Source organism: Microcebus murinus, chromosome 3 (assembly GCF_040939455.1).
Source record: "Microcebus murinus isolate Inina chromosome 3, M.murinus_Inina_mat1.0, whole genome shotgun sequence".
Lineage (NCBI taxonomy): Eukaryota > Metazoa > Chordata > Mammalia > Primates > Cheirogaleidae > Microcebus > Microcebus murinus.
This window is the reverse complement of record NC_134106.1, coordinates 6,257,032-6,283,547: the sequence shown is the minus strand read 5'-3', so window position 1 is coordinate 6,283,547 and position 26,516 is coordinate 6,257,032. Positions and strand designations below refer to the sequence as shown.

Genomic DNA, 26,516 nt, shown 5'->3' with positions numbered 1-26,516 from the left:
CCCAGATCTGAAACTTTTTGAGTGCTGATATGATGCTCAAAGGAAACACTCCTTAGAGCATTTTAGATTTTTGATTTTTGGATTAGGTATGCCAAGCCAGTACTGTAAATATTCCCAAATCTGAAAAACTCCAAAATCTGAAACACTTCAGGTCCCAAGCATTTCCGATAAGGGATATTCGCTCGTCCTTGTAACCCTAGGAGGCAGAGAATGGGAGTTACCTAAGGTCTCACAGCTTTAACTGTGGAGCTTCTCCGGGCCCATTTCTGGAAGCCAGGAGCCTGTGCTCTGTATCTGTGAGCGAGGCACTGGGTCTGAGGTGTTAGAAATACAGAACTAAACTAATTTTTTAAATTTCTAGATATATTTTATTCAATTTTTCATTGATACACCCATAGATATTTAGAATAATTTATTGTGTTTCAGTGGGAATGTTACAATCGATAGAAATTTTTTTAGAAATTTTTTTTGGGTTTCTTTTCTATTAAACAATGCAAACTTCTTACCAACTTATATAAAACTTCAAATAAATGCTTTAGTCACTTCTGATTGTGTTTAGTAACTATAGTAGGTTTTATATGGAAAGCTTAAAAAAATCAGTTGTGATATTTAGCATTTTCACAGGTTGTGCATCTGTTTGTTTAAGCATTTATACCATTTTTATGTGTACTGAGTGGTTATAATTTTTTTCTAGGTAGTTTTTTTTTCCTCCCTCCCTCCCTCCCTCCCTCCCTCCCTCCCTCCCTCCCTCCCTCCCTCCCTCCCTCCCTCCCTCCCTCCCTCCCTCCCTCCCTCCCTCCCTCCCTCCCTCCCTCCCTTCCTTCCTTCCTTCCTTCCTTCCTTCCTTCCTTCCTTCCTCTCCCTTTCTCTCTCTCTTTCTCTCTCTTTCTCTCTCTCCTCTCCTCCCCCTCCCCCTCCCCTCCCCCCCCTCCTCCCCTCCCCTCTCCTCCCCTCCCCTCTCCTCCCCTTCCTTTTCTTTTTTCCAATAGAAACAGGGTCTTGCTTTGTTACCCAGGATGGAGTGCAGTGGCATGATCATAGCTCACTGCAGTCTCAAATGCCTGGGCTCAAGACATCCTCCCGCCTTAGCCTCCCCGAGTAACTGGGAGTATGTTTCTCTAAAATACATGTTTTAATATGTAAAAGTATATATATTTAAAATGTAAAAAAGTATCATTATCTTTGCAGGTTTATAGTTTATATTATAATACAATAAGAGTATTTTGCATATTTATACTTTAAAAACATGTCTGATTTTTGAAGGATTCAGATTTACCAGAAAAATTCAGTATATCTTTAGAGATCAGGTAGCTTTTTTCCTGAAGTTAGTTTTTTTCAGTAAAGGTTTATGATTTCAGAATTTCAAATCAAAATATTTCTAAAATACAAGAATAAACAAAAGTAACATCCAACAAAAATGCTAGCTAATTAAAACGCTAAGATAACTTGGTGCTCATGTCAATCAGTGCTGCAAAAGCAGCTTCTAACAGAAGTTAGCATTTTTCAAGGAGTCCACAAGATGGGAGTATTTCACTGGAAACATTATTAGCACATTTGGCCAGAAGAGATGTCACGCATTTTGCTTTCCCCTTTCCATAGCAGAAAAACAAGTGAAAAATGAAAGGTTTAATGAAAGGTTGAATTTCTTTTTTTTTAATGACTTCGCAGGACATTTGTCGGCACTGAGAATCATGACCCTAAGGAAATGAGTGGTTATCTAATCATATGGCAGAGTTTTTAAGTTTATTGCTACCTTTTTCTCCTAAAGTTCTTTTAAATTAACTTTTGGGGAAAGGGTGGATATGAAAAAAAGATTTTAAAGATTTTAAAAATTGATCTTCTTACAAATTTGTATTTAGACTTAAAAATATTAAATCTTAAACATTGTAGAACTTGGGTTCTATGCTTATTAGACATTAAATATTTTAAGATAGCTTATGTAATAAAGGTTTTGCTTTAAAACAATTCAGAGGATTTATTTTGAATTCAGAGCCTCCATTCTCTATTCTTGTTATTCAGAATTTTATTACAGAACATTTGCTTCTATATATGATTAATGTGATACACTTTTAGTTTTCTTAAAGGCAACAATCGCATAGACAATTCGTATCACTTGGTAGCCACTCATGATATTATTAGTGTTGCCTAAAACAGCTATGAAGATTTGATGTCATGTACTTTCATCTGAACATTTTAAAATATCATAGCATAAACTTTTTTTAAGAGACAAGGTCTAACTTGTCACCCAGGTTGGAATTCCTGGGTTCAAGTGATCTTCCTGCCTCCTGAGTAGCTGAGACTACAGAAACTTGCCACCGTGCCCAACTAATTTTTAGAAATTTTTTGTGGAGGCAGAATCTTTCTGTGTTGCCCAGGCTGGTAACTCCTGCCCTCAAGCTATCCTCCCACCTCAGCCTCCCACAGCACTGTATTATAGACATGAGCCACCACACCCAGCTCATAGTATAAACTCTTAATGCCAACAAACAGGCTTTGATTGTTAATGATAGATATCATTTTCATTTTCACATTTGAGTCAATTGTGAATTGTTTTGCCTCTTTTACCTCTTTACTGAAGTCTTCTCTCATTACCCTAGCTGAAGTTACTGTTTTGCCATCTGAATTGCTATTATCTGATTGCTTGCCTGGTCGTAACTGGGTAGGTATCATTCTATAATACGCTGTTTTCAGACTTTTGTTCCCAGTGAAAACCTTTTTTCAGATGACATCTTATACAGAATCCCAATAAATAAATCAGAATTAGTATAAATTAATTGATTCAAATTATGGCATTCCCTAATAAATTCAGTTAGTGAGAAAAATGGGCTATCTGAAGAATATTAAAATTAAAGAGTTGTGGGCTGGGTGTAATGGCTTATGCCTATAATCCTAGCCCTTTTGAGACTAAGATGGGAGGATCAGTTAAGGCCAAGAGTTTGAGACCAGTCTGAGCAACATAATGAGACCCCATCACTACAAAAAATAGAACAATTAGCTGGGCATGGTAGTGCGTGCCTGTAGTCCCAGCTGCTTTGAAGGCTGGGGTGGGTAGATTGCTTGAGCCTAGGAGTTTGAGGTTGTAGTTAGCTATGATGGCACCACTGCACTCCAGCCTGGACGACAGAGACCCTTTCTCCAAAAAAAATAATAAAAAAATTGAAGAGTTGGGGATGACTGTTGCAATCTTACATCAGTTTATATGTTTACTTGTTTCTATAATTAATTTTGGTAATATAACATTGAGAAAATCCTAAATCATAAGTAGATACAAAAGTTACCAATTTTTAAACTCTTTGCAATGGCAGGATGTTTTCAATTAATCTGATCTAGAAACTTAAAAGAGGATTAATTGGGAATATTGTTTCATAGGTGAATCACAAATAGTATCTTACAATTGCTCACATCTCACAGTTATTTGAAGTGTTGGATGTTGCTTCTCTGACTAGGTCCTGTCACCTGGGTCATGTAATACAGTTTTCTGACTGATTTTATGTTTTTTGCTTAGGCATGTAGGTTGTAGTATAATGGCTTGTGTAGTTTTGTGGACAGAAAAGTGCTGGCCTGGATTTTTAAAAAATGATGAAGGAATTTATGTGCATGAAGATGGAGAAGAAGCTGCATTTGAAAGTCTGTGAAAAACTGAAAGTAAACAAAAACCTAGGATGACATATTAGCACAGGCTTATATGTTGATCTTATTTAATGTGTAAACATGTAGCAGCATTCTTTTTATTATGTTTCTGAGGAGTTAAAAACGTGTAAATCATTAACTGTGTGTGGCCCCTGTCTGCACTGGCGCAATGAGCAGGGCATAGGCTTTGGAAGCAGGCGCTGGCTGGTTCCTGCTCTGCTGCTGCTTCCTCGGGCCAATTGCTTACCTCTCTGAGCCTCAGTTTCCTCATTTTAAAAATTAAAAAATACCTCATGGGATATTGAGAGATGGAAATTAAATAAACTGGGTAAAGCATCTCGCTCAGAGAATGGCCCACTGTAGGTATTAAACAAATATTAGCTTCTTTTTTATTTCCCTCTCAATTTTTTATAGCTTTTAAATTTGTATTTTCCTGTTAGAGTAGATATAATATAACAAAAGGGATACTGAGCCCCTAAATGTGCCTTACTGAGAAGATTCGACATAATAGGCATGAAGGCAATGCCTCATCTGTATTGTAGTTGAATCTGAATAGATAACTCTGTGCTTTTGTATTTTACCCTCCCTGCTTATTTTGTTTGCTTGTTTTGAGAGAGTCTTGCTCTGTTGCTTGGGCTAGAGTGCAGTGGTGTCATCTTAGCTCACTGCAGCCTCAAAGTCCTGGGTTCAAGCCATCCTCCCGCCTCAGCCTCCCAGAATGCTAGGAATATAGGCGTGAGCCACTGCGCCTAGCCCTTCCTTGCTTGTTGGTCCTTTCTCATCCCTGTGGTTACTAAAATTGCAACCTTAAAGCCAAGTGGAATTATGCTTCAGGTGTCTCATTTTTTACACCAAAAACCAAGGGAGCTCAGACATGGAAGGGACATCTCTGATCTGTGTAGGCCAAGGCTTTCCTTCGTTGCTGTGAGAGGAGAGAGCATCTGCCTGCACAAGAAGGCACTAGAAGCAGTTATAAGACCACACCTGGAAATCAACCTCAGGCCCTTTGAAATGAGGGAACTGCAGTCTAGAGAGGTTAAATGCCTTGTCCCAAATCACCTATAGTTAATAAGTGACATAGCCTCTTAAATACATTTTATGTCTTTTAAAAAAATTAATGTCGTTGCTTTTCAGTCAAAGACTATACAACCTTCTAAGTTATCTGAGATCAAGTCTAGATTTAAGGGAAGACACTGAAGTATATACTGTGTTCATTTGTCTCAAAATATAGCCAAGTTGCATTTTATGCAGGCACTGTATCCCTAGAATTACTGCTTTTATCAAAATTGCATTTAATGAAAAGCATCTAGCTTGTAAATATGTATTAAATTTATATTATAGCTTCAAGAGGAGATTGTTTTCCCTCCAGACATTGAATATACTAAGTTTCTTAGTCAATTGAACACACTGGCAAATTGAATCACCACTGTAAATTCACTAAGCCTTGTTTCTTTTTGAGTGTGAATGCTTTTATGTCAAAATAATGAAGTGCTTTATTTTAACCTATAAAGAATGGGATTTTTATGATCATAAAATTTTTCCTCCTATTATTTCTAGTCCTAATTAATTTTTCAGTTTCTGACCCTATTTTTTTATTCATGCACAAAACAAGACAAGAGCAGCTGACATGTAACTTAAGATCGTGCCAGCAGCACTGACTGACCACCCAGAGAGTGGACATGATGGAGCAGAGGGGCTGTGTTGCTCAAGGTGTTGGATGGGGTGGTGCCTCTGCTGCCAGCGCCAGGTTCTGGTGCTACCCACTTGCAGCTTAGCTGAGGCCTACCCGCAGATAGACCATTTGCGTGTGTGGTGACATTCTGTCGAGTTCGAATATTGAACATTTTTTGTCCTTTAAATGATTTACCTGTGACTGGGCAAGGTAACTCATGCCTGTAATCCCAGCACTTTGGAGGCTAAGACAGGAGAATCACTTGAGTCCAGGAATTTGAGATTATAGTGAGCTGGTGATTGTGCCACTGCACTCCAGCCTGGGGCAACAGAGGAAGACCCTGTCTCTAAAAATAAATAACATGCTTATATGTTTCCTTCATTTGTATAAAAAAATAATCTTGGAGACCTAATGTTTTGGTTAAATAGATCATCTTGGAAATATACACCCTCAATGGGAAATACTTTTTTTAAAATATAGAGTATGCTCTTCTAGCAAGTAAAACGATAACATTGTTTAGCTCTGTCAGTGGTTTCTGTGGCAACTTAGACAAGTACTTTCATGGTGTACATTATTTAACCCTAAATAGACCCTCGTTAAACACATAAGTCAAATACATTAAATATTTGCAAATGTCTTCAACACACTTGAAGGTTTGTCATGATGATATATTTGGCATGAGAGTACAGAAGTGCTGTGTTGTTTCCTAGCTTATTTACTGAATAGATTGCCTGTAAAAATATAAACATACCTTTGTAGGCTTTGGAAAGTATTAGTGAAAACACCTGGCAGTGTTCACATTGTTGTCTTGAGAATCTGCTCTGCCCACTGCGTGCACATAGATACCTCTTTATTTTCTTTTCCAACAAGTTCTTTTCTCCATTGAAATTTGTGCACTCAGTGCAATCTTATGCATGTGGACAGTTTCAGCTTTCATTACTTTTATTACTTAAGCCATGGCAAGGACAGCGACTGTTTTATTACCCCATAGGTTAATGTTCTTTCCAACATGATATGAGAGGTGACTCATGGAATAGTTATCAAAGTACTGCAAATCATCTTAAGAATGATTAAAACTTATGGGATGCAGCAAAGGCAGTGCTCAGAGGGAAATTCAGTTATAATAGTCTAACTTTATACCTAAGTAACTAGAAAAGAAGAACAAATTAAACTCAAAGCTAGAAGGAGGAAGGAAATAATAATGGTTAGAATGGAGGGAAATAAAATAGAGAATAGAATAATAATAGAAGCAATGAGACTAGAAGTTGTTTATTTGAGAAGACCAACAAGTTGACTAGCCCGATGTGGACGTCCAGGCTTGGAGCTGGAGACGGGGAACAAGGTGAGTGGAGGTGGCTTGAATAGGAGTTGCTGCCAGGCTAGGGCCTGCCTCTGAGGATTGGTCAGGGTAAACAGCACTTGATCCAATCTGTTTGGAACCCAGGAAATGAGGATTTTAATTTGGGGATTAGATGGAGCAGGAAAAAACCCCACAATTTGTGTGGATTACAGGTTGGAGAAGTTGTTACCAGTATTCCTACCATTGGATTTAATGTTGAAACAGAAACATACAAAAGCCATACAAAATTCTAAGTCTGAGAATTAGAAGGACAGGGTCATACTGGAGATGTTACTATTCAAACACAGTTTTATATAGTAGACAGTTATGGCTGAGACCAAATTGGCATTTCCAAATTGGAATTTGTTGCCATGTTGAAGGAAAAACCATTTTAGTGACATTTGCAAATAAGCAGGACATGGAGCTATTAGTACTATCAACCTTGCATAAATAAAAAAGATTACAAGATAATATTCAGTTGATGCAGAAGAGGCATTTGACAACATCCAATATACTTTCATGATAAAAACACTCAGAAAACTAGAAATAGAAGGGGACTTAACTTAGCATGATAAAGGGCATTCATGAAAAACCCACAGCTAACATCATACTCAATGGTGATACTAAAAATTTTCCCCCCTAAGGCAGAAATAAGACAAAGATGCCCCCTGCTATGGACTGAATGTTTGGGTCCCACCAAAATTTACATATTGAAGCTCAAACCCCCATATGGTAGTATTTGGAGTTGGGGTCTTTGGGAGGTAATTAGGTTTAGATGAGGTCATTAGGGTGGGGATGGGATTATGCTCTCTAAAAAGAGACCAGAGAACTCCCCCTTCTCTCTGTTGTTTCCTTGATATGAGGACACAACAAATCAAGAAGGGCCCTCACCAGAACCCAACTATCTGGCACCCTGATCCCTGACTTCCAGCCTCTAGAACTTCAAGATATAAATGTTTGCTGTTTAAGCCACCCAGTCTGTGACATTCTGTAATAGTAGCCTGAGCTAAGACACCCACTTTCACCACTGCTATTCAACATTGTACTAGAAGTTCTAGCCAGCGCAATTGGACAATAAAAAGAAATAAAATGACCCACATTGGGAAGGAAGTGAACTATTTCTAGTCGATGATGACATAATCCTGTATATAAAAAATCCCAAGAAAGCTACTAGAGCTAGTAAAGAAATCAAAGTTTGCGAGGTACAAATCAACACATGAAAATTAGTTGTGTTTCCATGCACCTACAGTGACCAATCTGAAAGGAAATTAAGAAAGTAGTTCTATTTACAATAGCTTCTAAAAGAATAAAATACCTAGGGATAAATTTAACCAAGGAGGTTGAAGATTTGTACAGTGAGAATGAAAAAACATTGCAAAAGAAATTAAAGAAGAGCTAAATAAATGGGAAGACTGAATATTAGGATGTCAGTACTATACAAAGTGATCTACAGATTCAATACAATATCTGTCAGAATTCCAAAAGTCTTTTTTTTTTTTTTGCAGAAACATCTGATTCTCAAATTCATATGCAATTGCAAAGTACCTCAAATAATCAAAACAATCTTAGAAGAAAACAAAGTTGGAGGGCTCATACTTCTCAATTTCAAAATTTATTGCAAAGCTGCAGTAATCAAAACAGGGTGGCACTGGCATAAGGATAGACATGTAGACCAATGGAATAGAATTGAGAGTCCGGAAATAATCCCATATGTTCTGTGACCAGTTTTGACAAAGGTGCCACGTCTACTTACTTGAGGAAAGAACAGTCACTTAAACAGATGGTGCTGGGACGACTAGATCTCCAGATGCAAAAGAATGAAGTTAGACCCTACCTCACACCATGTACAAAAATTAACTCCAAATAGATCAACCAACTCTTTCCCAAGCACAAGGTTTTGTCAATATTAGAAAAGATAATTAAAATGAAAATTATTTTATTGTAAAAGAATAGAATTCTTTTGGAAGAACACATTTTGTGTATGTAGTTTCCTCACTCTACAAATATTTAGTGAACGACAGCATCGTGACGTTTTTGTGAGATACAATGGTGAACAAAGCCAAACTTGTTCCCAGTTTTAATGGACTTTACAGTCTAGAGGAGGAGACAGACGTTAAGGAAATAATTCCACTAATGAATATAGAATTTCAGTTGTTATATGTGCAAGAAAGTATGTGTGCTATGTGGCTTTGAAGTGGAGGAACTCAAGCTGGTCCCTGGGGAAGCTGCACTGAGTACAAAGGATGGGTAGGGATTAACTGGGTGAAGCTGGAGGAGGAAAGTGTAGCTAGCTCCTGAGGTGTCTAGGATTTTTGATTGTTTTTCCACAGATAGTAGTAGGAATAAAAATGGATTTTGTTTTATCTTTTGTTTCTGACTCTTTGGCAACAGTGCTGAGTGGCTGTTTCTGTTTGTGTGTTCCATCTGTCTCGCAGAAGCTCCAGTGTTCTGTGCATAGAGGATATTTAATAACTGGTCATTCACTGGTAGAAAGTATTTGAGTCTATTTGAAATTATTTCAAGGTAATGAAATTTTAATGCATTTAAGAGTTTTCACCTGTTTAAATTTTTAAAGAAAATGTATCTTAATTTTTAATCTCCAATTAAATAATGACATTAGGCAACTACTTTTAGATAAAGTATGATAAATAATGCCTTTATAAATATGCACTAAGAACCTGTTTATACTTTGATTTAAAACAAATCTTTTTTATGTAATTTAAAACTTCATTTTGAATGGAAGTTATATGAATAGCTTGTGTAATTTCTGCCAAGGAATTAATATGGACTTTCTATAAACCACTGTCATTTATAATCAAAATACTTTTAACTTATATTGATGTTACATTAACAAGTACTGCTAGACTGGTAGCATCGACAGAAAATGCATTTAGGCTTACTAGGGGCTCATTGATGCCTGAGGCTTTATAATCCTTTCTTGTGGCCATTTAACTGCCGACAACTTTAATTCACATGATTCATAATGCTGGAAATTTAAATTCACTCTTAATTGAAAAGTGAAGTTACTTAAATTCTTTAAATGCTAATCTTTGGAAAAATATCTGAAAAATAAAGGCACATATGATTTTGATGGCCCACTGCCAAAAGATTATCATTTACATAAATATCTCTTTCAGCAGAAGAGTTTAATGTATTGAGCTCAGAAGGTTAGAATAGAGACTTCAATCTGGAAACCAGCAGTAGCCTGTCGGCTTGTGAACAGCAGCATTGTTCATCACACTGGGAACACTGCTCGCATTCAAGCTTAAGCAGCGCTGGCATTAAAATTCAGTTAATTTGTTTCATGTGACTTGTCAGCTGTGTGTTTTTATCTAAATCTTTCTATCCTTTCTTCCCGGTATTTTGTGGTAAACTCTTAAAATAGATGAACTACCTTTTTAACTGTTTAAATAAGCTCTGATATTTTGGCTACTTCTGCAAATGAATTCATTTTAAATATATTTAACAATCAGGTTGAGTGCCATTTTGATTTATGAAAAGTAATCCCATTTTGGAAGATTTTCCTGTTTCTTGTTTTGTGTGTGTGTGACTTTGTAAAAGGGACTTTCTGAAATTCATTAAGGTAAAATTGCTATCCTTATTTTCTTACCAACACCCTATTCTGTTCTCGTTTGCTAATTTTGTTCTCTGGATTTTCTATTAGATGACTTTTAATATTTAGCTACCAGCCAACTATTGAGTCTGAGCAGTAAAGTGCTAGTCTCAAAGAAATAATATAACTGTTACTAATATTGGAATTAAGATTCCCATTTTACTTCTTGAAGTGCGTGAAAATCTTACCGCTCCTCTAAAACTGTACTCACTCAGTATAATCTAACAGTTAATATTCTTGATTAATTGGGAAGTGTTTTGAAGATATCTCCAGTGATTTGTAAACAGCTTTTTGAGATATAATTGATAAATAGTAAACTGCCACATTTAAATTGTCCAGTTTCACAAGTTTGATGTATGTGTATACTCACAAAATCATCACTACAATTAGGAGAGTTTCCATCACTTCCAAAATTTTTTGCCTATTCCTTTGTAATCCCTCCCTGTCTCCTTCCTCCACCACATTCCTGACTTCACAGGAAACCCTGATCTGCTTTGTTACTTTAGATTGGTTTACATTTTCTAGTTTTATAGAAATAAAAACACATAACAACTATGTGCTTTTTATTGGCTAGATTCTTTTACTCAACATAATTGATTATGAGATTCAGCCATGTTGTGTGTCTCAGTAGTTTATTCCTTTTTATTGCTGAGTAATGTTCCGTTGTATTATAGACCACTGTTTATTTATTCTTCCATCTGTTAGTGGACATTTGGGTTGTTTCTAGTTTTCTCATCTACCTCCTTGTCATTTAATTTCTCTTTCATATATTCCATCCTTTTATATCTCTGTGATGCATTCTTGCCCACTGCCTCAGATCAGCACATAGCCTGGCAAAATAGGTTGAACCATACAGAATTGTCAATGTGTGACTGTTTTTAACCTACAAAAATTGCAATTTCATATAGTTCAACATAGTGATATTTAATAAGTATTTTTTATGAATATTACTTATTTTTACATTTACAAACAAAATAGTTTATACATACTAATACAAAATAATTTACATATTGTTTGAACTCAACTATGTAAAACATTCTGCATAATAAAAGGCTGACTGACATATTACATCAACAGCTATTGTGTCTGATAAAAAAATGTGCTTTTTTCTATATTTCTGTCTTACATATATGCTTCTTTGTTATTTTTATTTTTATTTTTTTGAGACAGAGTCTTACTTTGTTGACCAGGCTAGAGTGAGTGCTGTGGCGTCAGCCTAGCTCACAGCAACCTCAACCTCCTGGGCTCAAGCAATCCTTCTGCCTGAGTCTCCCAAGTAGCTGGGACTGTAGGCATGCACCATCATGCCCGGCTAGTTTTTTCTATATATATTAGTTAGCCAATTAATTTCTTTCTATTTTTAGTAGAGACAGGGTCTTGCTCTTGCTCAGGCTAGTTTCGAACTCCAGACCTTGAGTGATCTTCCCGCCTCGGCCTCCCAGAGTGCTAGGATTACAGGCATGAGCCACAGCTTCCAGCCTATGCTTCTTTTTTAAAAAAGGAAAAATCTATGCTTTTTTCTAGTTTATATAATTTATTTAAAAGTACTTCTTTATTTCTTCTTTTATTTGCAAAGTGAAGAACCATGATATTCCACTAAAAAAAAACATGGGTTTCAAAACCAGTCACATTCTTTTTCCTAGCTTTGTGACTTTGGACAGGCTATTTGATCAGCCCCCTGTCCTCGTGTGCCTTTGGCTAAAGGTAGTATAACTCTGACCTCTCTCATTGTTACCTTTTTTCATAACCATACCACTTTGGGGGGAGGTTCTTTTTTTTCTTTTTCTTATACTTTTTTTTTTAGATGAGAGCAAGATGTGTAATGTGTTGTTATATAAGTAACAAATTTTAAGTTACATGCAGAATTTATCTTTCTAATAGTGACATTAATGACCTTTTTCATTTATTACTTGTTTGAAGAATATCAAAGAATATTCCAACAACTAAAGATGTTGAGCCACTGCTTGAAATCGATGGAGATATAAGAAATTTTGAAGTATTTTTGTCTTCAAGGACCCCAGTTCTTGTGGCTCGAGATGTAAAAATCTTTTTGCCATGCACTGTAAACCTAGATCCCAAATTACGGGAAATTATTGCAGGTGAGTATAGTAGTAAATTTAATTTTTCTTCTTTAAAGTCCTCAAAAATTTTCCTTTTTCTAAGTTGGTTGTGTAAGTTTTTCCTGCTACGTGAAAAAACCAGGAAGTGTTGAACCAAGCTCTACATAGGAGAATTGATGATATTAAAGATTAGGAGTCTTTTTTTTTTTTTTTTTTTTTTTTTTTGAGATAGATCTTGCTCTCTTGCCCAGGCTGGAGTGCAGTGGTGTAGTGACAGACAGCTCACTGCATTCTTGAATTCCTGAGCTTAAGCGAACCTCCTGCCTTAGCATCCTGAGTAGCTTGGACTACAAGCATGTGCCATGTCCAGCTAACATTGGGAGTCTTGATATCCTTTCTGGAATATTAATAAAATGTTATATGTTAAACTTACTTTATTATAATTTGCTCCCCCACCCCAACCATATCTTTACTTTGGAACTTTGGAATTTGATTCCTTTTAACATATAGTCATGATTGTAAGATGTTGGTTTTGGATTAAGTTCTTGAGGTACCACTACAAGCATGTGCACACACACACAGAAACGTTTTTATAATAGGGCTCCTTTGACCCACTTTTGAATTTTCCAGGAATTGTGACGAGATTGCCTTAAACTACTACATTCTTTTTTTAGGTGCCTGTTATAAGGCTGATGTCAAAGGTGCATTTTGTGGCTATGGAATCCATTGTTGTGCAGAGCTGGATGAGTCTCACAGTTTCCAAACCCAATACTCTTAGCTAGCATTGTATGTATTAACATTAGACAAGTGTGAGTTGTTGATAGTTGGTAACATTTTATGAATCATAAGAATTGTAGAATATCACAAGTAAAAACAAATCCTTTAAAAATTATAGAAAAATGAATAGTTCTGATAACTGAAGAGAAGAATCCAAATGTTGATGACTTTTATGTAAAGTACTTGGGCTTTTCTCACTAAAAGTTCTGTGGAATACTCAGATTTCTTGTCTTCTTTAATCCAGTTGGAATCCCTGGCAAGAGTGATAAGATCATGTCTCTGTCTAGTTAGCTAAAGAAGGAGGTGATAATTGAACTTATCCCTAATGTCCTATTTTTCTATCACCTCCGGGTTTGATGGAATCCTGCAGACGTTCGTGCTGCAAGAGAGCAGATCAGCATAGGAGGACTTGCGTACCCCCCACTCCCTCTGCACGAAGCTCCTCCCAGGCCACCATCAGCGTACAGCCAGCCCCCCTCCGTGTGTTCCTCTTCCACGTCCTTCAACGGGCCCTTCACAGGTGGCGTGGTGTCACCACAGCCTCACAGCAGCTACTACAGCGGCATGACGGGCCCTCAGCATCCCTTCTATAACAGGGTAAGGAGGTCGAGGCAGCTTTACTTTTAAGAATTTGTTCCAGAAAAGTCACACAAGCTTTCTGCTTGTGGATTCCATTATTGTTTTGAAACTATACTTTGGCTTTAAAATAGGAAAAATGTAAGGTTCAAATGTAAAATATATGATTTTGCAAAAATGAAAAGAATGTTGAATTTTAATGTGTTTTAGATCTCCAAGAGAGTCTGAATATTAGAGATGCTTTTTGCTTTAATTTATTTTCTTGATTAGAAAATGAACACAGGGTCAGCAGCAAATGTGCTGTGGGTCAAAGGAATCTGTTTCTCTGTTTATAAACAAATGTTCCATTTGTTATATCTTGTATAATAATTTATAGTGGCATTTAAAACAATGACAAACTTACATTCCTACAGTCGTTCAGTAAACCTGTACTTAATACATTTTATGTCTTTTAAATGTGAGGTAATAATGGGGAAATACTTGTAGGGCTCAGATGTTATTGCCAAATAAGTACCATAGCCCATTTTTAGAGTTTTATTTCAAGTTATCTTCAGTCATGTATAATTGTTTACTTAATATAAATAAGACAGTTTTCTAGATCAAAAGAGCAAACCACAATTAATTATTGATGGTACACCCAGTCAGGCATAGTAAGACCAAGCTATCTGCTCTTACTTTAATGATTTAATGTTTCCCAGAGGAAAATGGGGCATGCATGAACCATGGCATTATGCTTTCTGGAACTGTACTCCAAGATCCATTGCAGCTTCTTATTTTTTTGTCTCTCTTTTTAGTCTAATTTGAGAGAACTTAGGGACTAGTATTCATAGGAGGCAACTGCCTGCCTAAATAAATTTCATATGAGCTAAATGTGGCAATGAAGGAATTCCAGATTTTAAATTAAATTTTCAGTTTTTGAAAAATGTTGCCATGTAAGTAATTAGGTACACTGCTCATGGAGACCTAGGAATGTTGTTATTCCATTTTTCTGTTGCAACAAGGAGACAAATGTGGAACAATGACATTTTATAATATATTCCATCCTTATAAAATTTAACTATGGTAAGCAGTGTGAAATGCAAGTTTTTATTTACCAATCTTAAAATCTGATGGCTCAATTAATGCCAGTTGAAGTTTTGAAATGAAGAAGTTTATTTGAGGAAAAAACAAAAAAGATTACCAGGTCATCTAGGCTGAGTTAGATTTTATGTTCAATAATTTCATGAATAGCAATAATGTGATAATGTTTCAATGGTATTTTATTATTTTTAAAACATTTAAAATTTTCTCTTGTTTTTAGTTCTAGTTACTTTTTCTGTAGTTATTTGAATTTTTAGTCTTAAAAGCAGAATAATTTTTCTCAAGTGGTAGGAGTCTAAAAGGTGTTACCTCAGTATAATGAAACCTCATGAAGTACAGTCTTTATGTTTGGCGCATATAATCTGATGCCTCCTGCTTATATGAAGCTGCTTACAAATGCATGCTGTAGTTATAAATCTCCTGTAAACAGTGGATTCCCTACTTGTTTTTTAAAAAAATCCACTTGCTTATTTAGGGTATAAACTTCAGGGTGGAGATTAGAGGTAAACTCCAGGAACTTGGAGTAACACTATTCTTGGAATCTGTGCCGGGGTGTTCTCATATAATCTGGACCTTTTTGGTCTTATTTAAGCTAATACTTTTTGTAAAGAATCTTAATTGTAAAGAATTTCTTCTTTTAAAGAGATTGTGAGTTAATATTCGGAATCACTTAGAGCCTAACACACGGTAAGCTTGTAAATATATTAAAATGTAAAGAGAAATTATTGTTTCAAATTGTAAGGTGAAAAATTTTATTTGTTTTTGTTTTTTTAAAAAGCCCTCATATTAAATGAACAATATAACAATGTAAATAATATGTTTTAAGTCTGAGTTTGCTATCTTACAGAATACGAGTGAGGCTTTTTTATTTTTGTTTTGTCACTTGCATTAAAAATTTTACAGTTGTATATTATGGTTAGTTTCATTTGATAAATCTCATTACACTTTGATTTCTGTGATTGTTTATCCCCTTTTTTTTTGTTACGTGTTTTTCCATAGCCATTCTTTGCCCCATACCTTTACACGCCAAGGTATTACCCTGGCAGTTCCCACCATCTCATCTCACGTCCATCAATAAAAACGAATTTGCCCAGAGATCAGAGCAATGGCCTAGTAAGTATATAAAAGGGTAACTAAAATATTGATCTAATAATAAACATAGATAGCATTAGAAATCTGGTTATTTCCTAAAATAATGCAACTTATTTTATAAATAGTTTTAAGAAATATAATCTATTAATAACATAAAATGTATTTTGTTTTCATTTCTGGCAAATATCTGTGGAAGGAAAATAACTAGCAGTCTCAGTAAATAAATGTTGACTTATTTACAACCAGAGATTTCTGGCTTGTAATATAATGTTTATTACCAAAACTTTTAAAACTAAACCTTTGTATTTACTAATTTCTAATATCTTTTTAAAGGACATACATATATGGTATCTGTATATATATGTCAGCACCATGGCATAAGAAATAAAGGATGTATTGAAAGAAGAACATTTCAATCTAATAGCAGAAATTAAACAGGATAAGGGAAATTCTTCAAATGGAGTATTGAATCTAATTAATCCAAAACAAAAGATATTTGTGCCCAAAATGTTAGGGGTTCCTGATGATAAACTTAGTTTAATTAATAATTTACAAAAGAAATTCCCTATTAATGTATTTTTATACATTAAAAGGCAAAAAGCAGTATAGAACTTATACTGCTATTTAAATTGTGAAATGTTACAAAGGGAAAATCTAGTCACATGAAGTGTTTCAGTGTTGTATGTTATTATTTTGACATCATGTTCATGTGTCTCCATGGTTTGGCTCATCCCTCCACCTTTGCACCCACACTCTCCCATTTTGTGTTGTTAGGAGGTTATCAAGGAGGATGCTGCCGAGGGGCTTTCTTCACCCACAGACTCCTCAAGGGTAACAGAGTAGTCTTGTGGTGTGGACTGCTAGTGTCTCGTTGCTTGTGCAGCAGTAACGACTGCATTACTTGTGATGACAGCGGCTCACTAACTCTGCCTTTGTGGTGTGGTGGGCAGCCGATGTAGAGTAGCTGAGTGCTAACAATTATAGTTCATGAATTAATTAAAGCTGATGTTTAACTTTGCCCTTTATTTCCTCCCACTTTTCCCCTTTTTCAATGACATGGGATGGGGTTTTATTCTACAATAAGGAAGGGCTTTTTCCAGCAGCCATCAGGAGTGTTCAGTTGGTGGTATTTGAGATATAGAATATGGTATTTCCAGATAAACACAGCATGGAAAGGGAATTACTTAAACTTTTTTTTGTGTGCAAACACCTTAAGGTAGGTTTCTTTAAAACAAACAAAAAATCTTTTAGAGGAAATCACTTTGTAAATTATTATTCAAGACTTTGTACTTAATAAGAAATAATTTTGTGTTGAGCCTTAAAATCTTCATTTAGTCATTGTGTACTTGGGTAGGCAATAGTTTTTTAACTTTAATTTCCTATGAGTTAATGTGAGAGAGAAAATGAGAATCATTTTGGTGTTTTCACTAAGGGGTTGATGAATCTTTTTAAGTCATTCACATTTCAGTGTTTGAGTGACTCCAATTATCCACAAGTGATAGACACAGTAAACCACAATAATTCTATTAGGGTGTTTAAGGAATCTTTAAGTTATCACCACTGTATGCAAGAATGATTTTGGTTTAGTCAGAGAGCCTTTGTTACATAGATTCATGCACACAATGCAATTCTCTGAGCTAAAATCCCTCAGCAAATTTTTGATGAAAATCAGATACTGTGAAGAATTTGATGGCCTTAACAACATAGGCTTGCTAACGTAGTAGCTATTCACATGCTCAAGAATGTAGACAAACACTTGTCTTTCAAAGGTGTTTGAGTTTCTTTCAAGGAACCAGTGAAGGAGCATTAGGCAGATTTTGAAATGAGTTTTGGAAAAGGGGAAATAATGCAATTTTTGAAACATGTTTAGAAGCCCAATAACAAAGAGTAAAGGAGCTCTGCATATATTAGTGCCTTTGTTTAGTAAAATAACCATACTATTTGCTGTTCTTTTACTATTAAAAGATAGTTTTGTGATTAGTGTAGTGAAGTAGATGCTTACTTAGCTTCCTTTGTTTTTAAGAAATTAACAATGACAATAGCATGCAAAATTTGCTTTGTAGAAGGCTAGTAAAAGTAAGTAGATACCTGTTCAAAGCCAACTGAAAAACAGTGGTGGAAATGTGAAGAATCTGTACATGGGAATAATGTCAAGTACTGTTTAGCAGGACCAAGAGAGAATTCTTGATAGGAAAGTATTTAGCCCTTCATGGCTCACAGGGCTTTCCAGATTGGTGGTGGGAAAGTCTGTATTTCTGGGACAACAGGATTGCCCATTGATTCCATCTCTGCTCATTCAGCTGTCCCCTGCACAACATTTGTGAGATGAGCTATTTATAGATAAGTCAGAAACTATACAGATGTGTTTGGACAAATTGTTATCACAGACAAAGGATAATTTGGTTTTTAAAAAAGCCAAACCATGAAGGGTTAACTAGCTACACTCTTGTCAAAATATGGGTGGTCCCATCTTTTTTTACCATAAGTAATTTTTGATAAACATTCTTAAAGCAGATCGTTATGAAAATAATTGAGTTTTCTCACATTAGGGAACACTGTAGTGATTATACCTAGTGAATTCCAGCCAATGACTTATCAGATATTAACAAATTATAGATATATTCATTGTTTCACAAAGGTGAAGATTTAAAATGTAAGCCAGCCTCCATGCTACTTTTTTTCTTATAATTTTATAATAGAGAAAAATATATGCCAATCTGTGAAACTGGAAAAAAATATTAGCATTAGACCTAAGATATTGCTTCCCGGAATATTAGTGCTAGGCAGAGCCAGTGTTTTTCAGACTTTCAAAGCGCAGAAGCTCATTCTTAGTAATGAAATCTTAACCAGAGCTCCAGTTTATAAATTCGTAAAAGCAGAAGCATGGGCCCCACCTTGGACTTGCCTTGAGGGTCCCCCAGGGAATGCTGGCACTCGAGGTCTAGTCCAGCTTCCATGTGCCGCACATGAGGCGTGTGAGGCTCACCTGAGGGCACAGGGGGTAGTGACAGATTTGGAACTAGAATCCCTGAGACCTGTGTCACAGTCCACTGTCTTTACCATGCATCCTGCCCCGTTCCCATTCAGACTGGCTGTGATAGGTCTTTAGTCTTTGAGTTAAATAGACCCTGGCTGTTAGCTTTTTGCTCTGGACAAATTGCTTAACCCCTCTGCTTCTCAACTTTCTTACCTGGGAAAAGCAGACCTACCTCATACATCTGATAGAAGGATTACTCAGCCTTAGCATATTTTAAGTGCTTTATTACTACCTAGAGGCCAAACTCCATGAAGCTTTAAAGTCTCAGAACTGGCTGGACATGGTGGCTCATGCCTATAATCCCAGCATTCTGGGAGGCTGAAACAGGAGAGTTGCTTGAGGCCAGGAAATTGAGACCAGCCTTGGTAATATAGCAAGACCCCGTCTCTACAAAAAATAAGAAACTCAGCCAGGCCTGGTGCTGCACGCTTGTGGCCCCAGCTACTCAGGAAGCTGAGGAGAGAGGATCGCTTGGGCCAAGGAGTTCAAGACCAAACTGGGCAACATAATGAGACCCCTGTCTCCACAAAAATTTTTTTAAAAAATCCAGGAATGGTGGTTTGTGCCTGTAGTCCCAACTACTCAGAGGCTGAGATCAGAGGATCAGGTGAGCCAGGGAACTAGAGGCTGCAATGAGCTGTGATGGTTCCACTGTATTCCAACCTGGGCAACAGAGTGAAACCCTATCTCTAAAAAAAGAAAAGACTCAGAACTAAAACTGTTTCAGGTTAAATAACCTTGGTCTCATTAGTGGGAGTAGTGTACAAATACTCCAATCAGTTTAGATTAACTCAGCCTTTTTATCTGTTGGTGCTTCTTAGGCCCTCCCTCAACAAGTTTCAATTGGTTTGTTTTCTTAGAATTTAGAAGACTTTCTAGATTATTTGAATACTTCAGATACTTTAAAATTTTGAAAGCTTTTCAGGGATATTTTATCTTGGTACCTTTACCTCTTTTCAGTCCAGTTCCCAGCAGGAAATAGTGGTGTCTCTTAGTCCATTGGTGTTGCTATGAAGGAATACGTGAGGCTAGGTAATTTATCCAGAAAAGAGGCTTATTTGGCTCACAATTCTACAAGCTATACAAGAAGCGTGGTGCTGGCACATACGTCTTGTGAGGGTCTCAGGCTGCTTCTACTCATGGTAGAAGGGAAAGGGGAGCTGGCATGTGCAGAGATCACATGGCGAGAGAGCAAGCAAGGGAGAGAGGAGAGGTACCAGGCTCTTTCTAACAGCCAGCTCTTGTGAGAACTAGGAGAGTAGTTCTCACCACTCACCACTCACCACTCTCCCAGGAAGGGCATTGGTCTATTCCTTAGGGATCTGCCCCCATGATTCAAACACGTCCTGTTAGGCCCCACCTCCAACATTGGGGATCCAATTTCAGCATGAGATTTTGGAGGGGTAAACATCCAAGTTATAGGAGGTGGAATTCGGATCATTCTGTGACCCTCATGAAAGGAAGGACCCATTATTGAGGGCCTATATCTGGCCAGGTCCTCTCAGTGGCATGTTGTTATCTCAAAGAGTTGTTCTGAAGAGTGCTGTAGCCTGTTTTAACTTAAGGGATACTACTCCTGTCAGTAACTGTTTCAATGAAAAGCATTTTTTCAAAGGAAGGAGTAATGTAGCATTTCTTCACCCTTTCGTCCTTCCCTGGATCATTTAGCATTAAGTACTGCAGATGCCTGTGTAATCATTCATTGGTTCAGCAAACATTTATTGAGTATAAGATGCACTATTTTATGGGATACAGCTGTGAACAGGAATGATGAAAGTCCTGCCTTCATGGAGTTTGTGGATTTGAGGTCACTGAGGGAGTTATCAGTACCTTTAAGTCATTCTTTCTTGACCTTCTCTGCCACAGGGTTTACTTGATATTTCTAGAACTTCAAGACAGCTTTATTTAGATCACTTTTATACCTTGTTGAAAAGGCATGACAATGATTAGCACAAAGCTTAATTGTAAAGAACTTTAGAATTGCAATGGCAGTGTTAATACAATATCAGAATTTCCACCATGCTGCTAAAACTTTTACCTTCAGAGACTGATGAACACTATTGGATTAATAAAGGTACTAAAAGTGAAAGTATTAGCTTTCATTAAACAGGATCCAATTGTTGGAGTGACCAAGTAAAAAGTATAAAAAGATAGGGTTCACTTGTAGATAATTTTTATTTCCACCACTGTTTTAGAACTTACAGCCTGTTTTCAAATAAGCACGTGTCCAACCAAGCTGTCTCTCATTGTTCAGGAGACTTGGACAAGAAAGTTACAGATGCCATGGGTAAGGAGTTGGGGGCATTTTAGGTTTCGTTTAGACTGCGGGCTCAGGACAGGTACTTCCTGTCAGCTCTCCGGGACTCCCTGCAGTAGCTTGAACATTATTCATTCCTTTTAAAGTATTTTAGAAATAGATTTTTATTATTCTGTTTGAATTTGGAAAATTTTTTCCTCTTATTGAAGTATAGTGAAAAATTATATTTCCTCTGTTTGGAAATTGTATTTCCTCTGTGTTTTCCTCTTATTGAAGTATAGTGAAAAATTGTATTCACTTTGTGCTTGAAGGTCTTTGTGCCAGACTTCAACTCAGATAACCCTTTTTCTTAAACATTTAATAAATTTCAGCTAACTTGCTTGAGATATTTTCACAAAAAGGATATTACAGTAATGTTATCATTTAATCATAGAGTACAGTTAAAAATTAACAAAATTGTGTTCATTGCAGTTGTTTAGTACTTGTGTATTTTTAAATGATGACCCTTAAAATGTAGTGTTAAGCCTTACCTGTCAACTTTGACCTAATTATTGTTTCTCAAGTAGTTTGAAGTATAAGTTACATTTTCCAGTTATGTCAACAATAGCTTTCTTTTGCGTTTTGGGTGTCTTGTAGTAAACTGTAATTTCTTTAGCACTCCTATTTTGGTGTTTTTGAAAGTCTCCACAGATATATATTGTAACCTTTTTAAAAACCTATTTATAACAAAGTTGATAATATAAACTAAACCATAAAAGAGTCCTATGAAGTACTCCAGATATTGAATATGTTAAAAGAAGGATGCCTGGCCGGGCGCGGTGGCTCACGCCTGTAATCCTAGCACTTTGGGAGGCCGAGGCGGGCGGATCGCTCAAGGTCAGGAGTTCGAAACCAGCCTGAGCGAGACCCCGTCTCTACCAAAAATAGAAAGAAATTAATTGACCAACTAAAATATATATATACAAAAAATTAGCCGGGCATGGTGGTGCATGCCTGTAGTCCCAGCTACTCGGGAGGCTGAGGCAGTAGGATCGCTGAGCCCAGGAGATTGAGGTTGCTGTGAGCCAGGCTGACGCCACGGCACTCACTCTAGCCTGGGCAACAAAGTGAGACTCTGTCTCAAAAAAAAAAAAAAAAAAAAAAAAAAAAGGATGCCTGATATTAGGGTAGCAAATATTGGCATTTATTGCACTAAAATAATGTTCTGAATTAGCTTTGATAAAATATTGTCAGTCATCTATAGATCATTTAAGCATTTTAAGAATATTTTCCACCAATCTAATAAGTACAGAAAAATAATTGACTGCAGCGATTGTTTGCTTTGAATTAGAGTTTTAAAAAGTCTACCTCACTAAAATGGTTATGTTCATCATAGTTTGCAAGTTCTTGTCCAGTAAGCTTATTATTTCTTGACCTGTGAGGCTCTTAGGGCCTTTCTTTTGAAATGATATCTTAGTGCACCTGCTATGTGCCACATACCCAATGAAACAAAACAGTTTGAAGATGTATTTATGAACATGAACAGCAGTGTGGCCAGATATTTCATTTTATGAAGTGATTATGTGATAGCCCAAGTAATTAAGCCTTTTTATTTTTAAATGTTTTAAAATTAATTTTAAACTTGTATGTAGCAAGAATATTGACTTTTCATAGCAAGTTTGATCTACCTTGTTTTCTTTTTTTTTTTTTTTTTTTTTTTGGAGACAGAGTCTCGCTTTGTTGCCCAGGCTAGAGTGAGTGCCGTGGCGTCAGCCTAGCTCACAGCAACCTCAAACTCCTGGGCTTGAGTGATCCTTCTGCCTCAGCCTCCCAAGTAGCTGGGACTACAGGCATGCGCCACCATGCCCGGCTAATTTTTTATATATATATCAGTTGGCCAATTAATTTCTTTCTATTTTATAGTAGAGACGGGGTCTCGCTCTTGCTCAGGCTGGTTTTGAACTCCTGACCTTGAGCAATCCGCCCGCCTCGGCCTCCCAAGAGCTAGGATTACAGGCGTGAGCCACAGCGCCCGGCCTGATCTACCTTGTTTTCTTATTGAATATATATCCTGTGATTTATTCTTTTGATACAAAAAATATAAATTTTGAGAGTACAATTAGAAAATTACCATGTGCATGTTAATGAAATTGAACTGTGTTTGCACATGCGCGTGTATTCCTTGTTGTTTTGCTGCTGAGTGGTCTGTTCAAAATTAAGGGGAAAAAAGAGGAATGACAAAGGGCTGCCTGTGTATATTATACATTTATACATGTATATTTGATGTGCTACTTTGCATTCTTGTCCTTCATTCTGTTCCTTCTGTTTTATTCCTTCCTTAAAGTCGTGTGATTCTGGGTTTAACAAACAGAGACAGGTACAGAAACTCTCAGTGAAATCTTACTCACTTACTCTATAAGCAATCATTGACAACTTCATGCTGGGCTGTTTATAAATCTGCTCATTTTGATATCTTTGGTTTATTTTATTAGTTGCTTCTTGCCATTGCATGGCATTATTTCTGGCTAATCAATTCTGAGCTTATTTAATAAATTTACCTAAGATGATAATGTTTCAGAGTGTAGTTTTAATCTACTTATAATATAAAAATGATACAGTTAGTTACCTCAAGTTAATTTCAATATTTTGATAGCTTTACTTTTACCTGGAGAAATTTTAATTTGCATGCATTTTGAATTTTGTATTTAACAGTTTAAACAAACTAACATTTTCTGCATTCAGTTTTCCAAATTAGAATATTTTTAAATAAATTCTGATTTATAAAATCAGTAAGCTGAAATGATCTGTTCTTGACCTACATGTAAATTTCAAGTAAGAATGCATGATAAATGTTAAAGTATTCAACTATTTCATGTGTTTTCAAGTAGTATCTTAGTTTCTAATAAGAATTTACCTTCTGAATTATTGAATATGCTTTTTACTGTTTCCTTATCACTTTGTGCTCTTTCTTCTTCCTTTTATGAGATTTCTATCCAAAATCATTGTTTTGGTTATAGAATTTATTTAGTTTCAGAATAATTTTATTATATATGATTATTTTAGAAAAGACCTGACAGGCATTTATCATTTCTCCTTTATTCAAAGAAACATATTATAGCACATTTTCATTAATTGATAATATATTCCTTATATAAAGCCCAACTTACAAATAATCGAGAGTCAGACTATAGTTTTGATGCAGTCACAAAGATCTTATGCCTGTGTGTGTGTCTATCTTTTCTTATACAGCTTTTAAAAGTCATCCAAATGTCATATATATATTCTACATAATCCCCAGTGAAGTTTAAAATATACTTTAACTAATAAAATATAAGTTTTAAAGGATGATGGTAATAACATTATGTGGAGTTTTTTGCTTTAAAGGAAAAGTGTAGTATCTTTATTAACATGTCTCTGTCGCTGAATTCTTAGATTCTCCATGGAAATAAAATATTCTTTAATATTTTACATTTTCCCCCTAAGCTGACAAAGTTAATCTGGTTCATATCTATTATACTTGTCCTTTTTAGCACAATCAAAAGTAGTTATGGGGGATTTTTTAATTAACTTTTTCCTTTAAAATAATTTTACACCTAAAGAAAAGTTGCAAAAAATACGGAATTCCATTAATGTAAACATCTTTTATAACTAGAAGTTAAAATGACCAAAAACAGAGTTATCAAAGGCAGAAATTAAAATTGGTATACTACTATTACCTAAACTATGGACTTGATTTGAATTTCACCAGCTTTTCCACTAATGCCATTTTTCTGGTCCAGAATTCAATTCATTTGCATTTTATTATTTCTCCTTAGTCTCCTCTAATCTGTGACAGTTCCTTAGTCTTTCTAATTAGCACTTTTGAAGAATACTGGTCAGTTATTTTTTAACATGTCCCTCAACTTAGGCTTGTCTGATGTTTTCTCATAATTGGAAGGAGGTTGTACATTGCGAGAAAACCGCAGGAATGATGCTGGTTCCCTCTCAGTGCATCATAGCGGAGGGTCTGTGATGTCCCTGAGTCTTCCCACTGGGAATGCTAACCTCCATCACTTGGTTAAGGTGGCGCCTGCCAGGTTTCAGCACTATAAGGCGTTACATTTCCTTTTGTAACTAATAAATCTCTTGGGGGAGATACTTTGAAACTGTAAATGTCTTGTTTCTACTTATACTCTAGCTGATTAATTTTAGCATCCATCAGTGGATCGTGTGTACAATCACCATTATTATGTTTGCCTAATGATTATTTTCTGTTTCCCTCTTCTACATATTTTAATTTGAATTCTGTAAGGAAAAGCTGTCTCTTCTTCCTAATTCGTTTATTTATTCAGTTATTTAGTTATATCAGTATGGACTCACGGATATTTATTTTATCTATGAGGTATAATCCTGTATGATCATTATTTATTTTGTTGATCAAACCATTCTTTTGTAATTTTTGAACCAAAAAAATATAAACAAGTATAAATGCTTCCAGAGCAAGGAGACGGGTTGAGGAATAAAAGCATTTGAAAGACAGAATTAAAGATCTTTTAAAAGATAAATATTAATTAACAGTAAAAAGAAATGAAGTACTGACATGTTATAATGTGAGTGACCCTTAAAAACATTATACTAAGTGAAAGAAGTGAGATACAAAAGGTTATATATTGTATGATTCCATTAATATGACATGTCTAGACATAGCAAGTAGATTAGCGGTTGCCAGGAGATAGGGGTGGGTGTTGAGGAGATGGGGAATGACTGCTAATGAGTATAGGGGTTTCTGTTTGGGGTGATGGTTTCAAAAGTATATAAATATACTAAAAATCACTCTATTGTACACTTTAAATAGGAGAATTGTATGGCATGTGAATTATATCTCAAAGCTTTTTAAAAAAGAAAGATAAAATAATTATAGTTATTAAAAATTCATAGAAAGCATTTTCCTAGTAGATAGTGGATAATTAATACTTTGAATATTGGTTCTACTTGGCCAGGCAGAAAATAGAACTATATGGAAAAATAAATGTTTTGCTCTTAGTATTTTTGGAGCAGTTGAACCCTGGACCATTAATATGGCATATTTAAAATTTATATTTAATTAAAAAACAAACTATAAATGTGCTTGCACTATATTCCAGATCATTCATTTCCAAACTTTTATGGGCCTGTGTCATACTTGTAAACTTGCTAAGACTCCCTAATTCTCTGTTTCTACTCAGCTATCTGTTCAATGTGGTATCATTCCCTAGCTATATTTATATTTATCTATAATAGATATATGCCGTATATATACTATATGCATATCTTTGTCAGTTAGTAATAAGAATAGTACATTATGCTTTCATATTACAGAGGATGTTTAACAAAAGGCATTTTTGACTATGCTGTAGTCTACTTTTGCCCTTATGTGGTAAAAGGC

At 35.8% G+C, this 26,516-nt stretch overlaps 1 protein-coding gene across 11 annotated transcripts in view; it reads left to right on the top strand.

Moving 5' to 3' along the window:
• Positions 1 to 26,516, top strand: part of KIDINS220 (kinase D interacting substrate 220) — a 105,648-nt gene that overhangs the window by 62,461 nt on the left and 16,671 nt on the right. For 4 of the 11 annotated variants that reach the window (XM_076000534.1, XM_076000533.1, XM_012785713.3 and 1 more), the window contains exons 23-24: positions 12,175 to 12,353; positions 13,462 to 13,688. In XM_076000534.1, the coding sequence (XP_075856649.1) occupies positions 12,175 to 12,353; positions 13,462 to 13,688 (406 nt within the window). Of the gene's footprint in view, positions 1 to 12,174; positions 12,354 to 13,461; positions 13,689 to 15,746; positions 15,861 to 16,613; positions 16,671 to 23,456; positions 23,490 to 26,516 lie in introns of all 11 variants that reach the window. The other 7 variants (XM_076000532.1, XM_076000531.1, XM_012785710.3 and 4 more) reach the window with 3 other exon arrangements.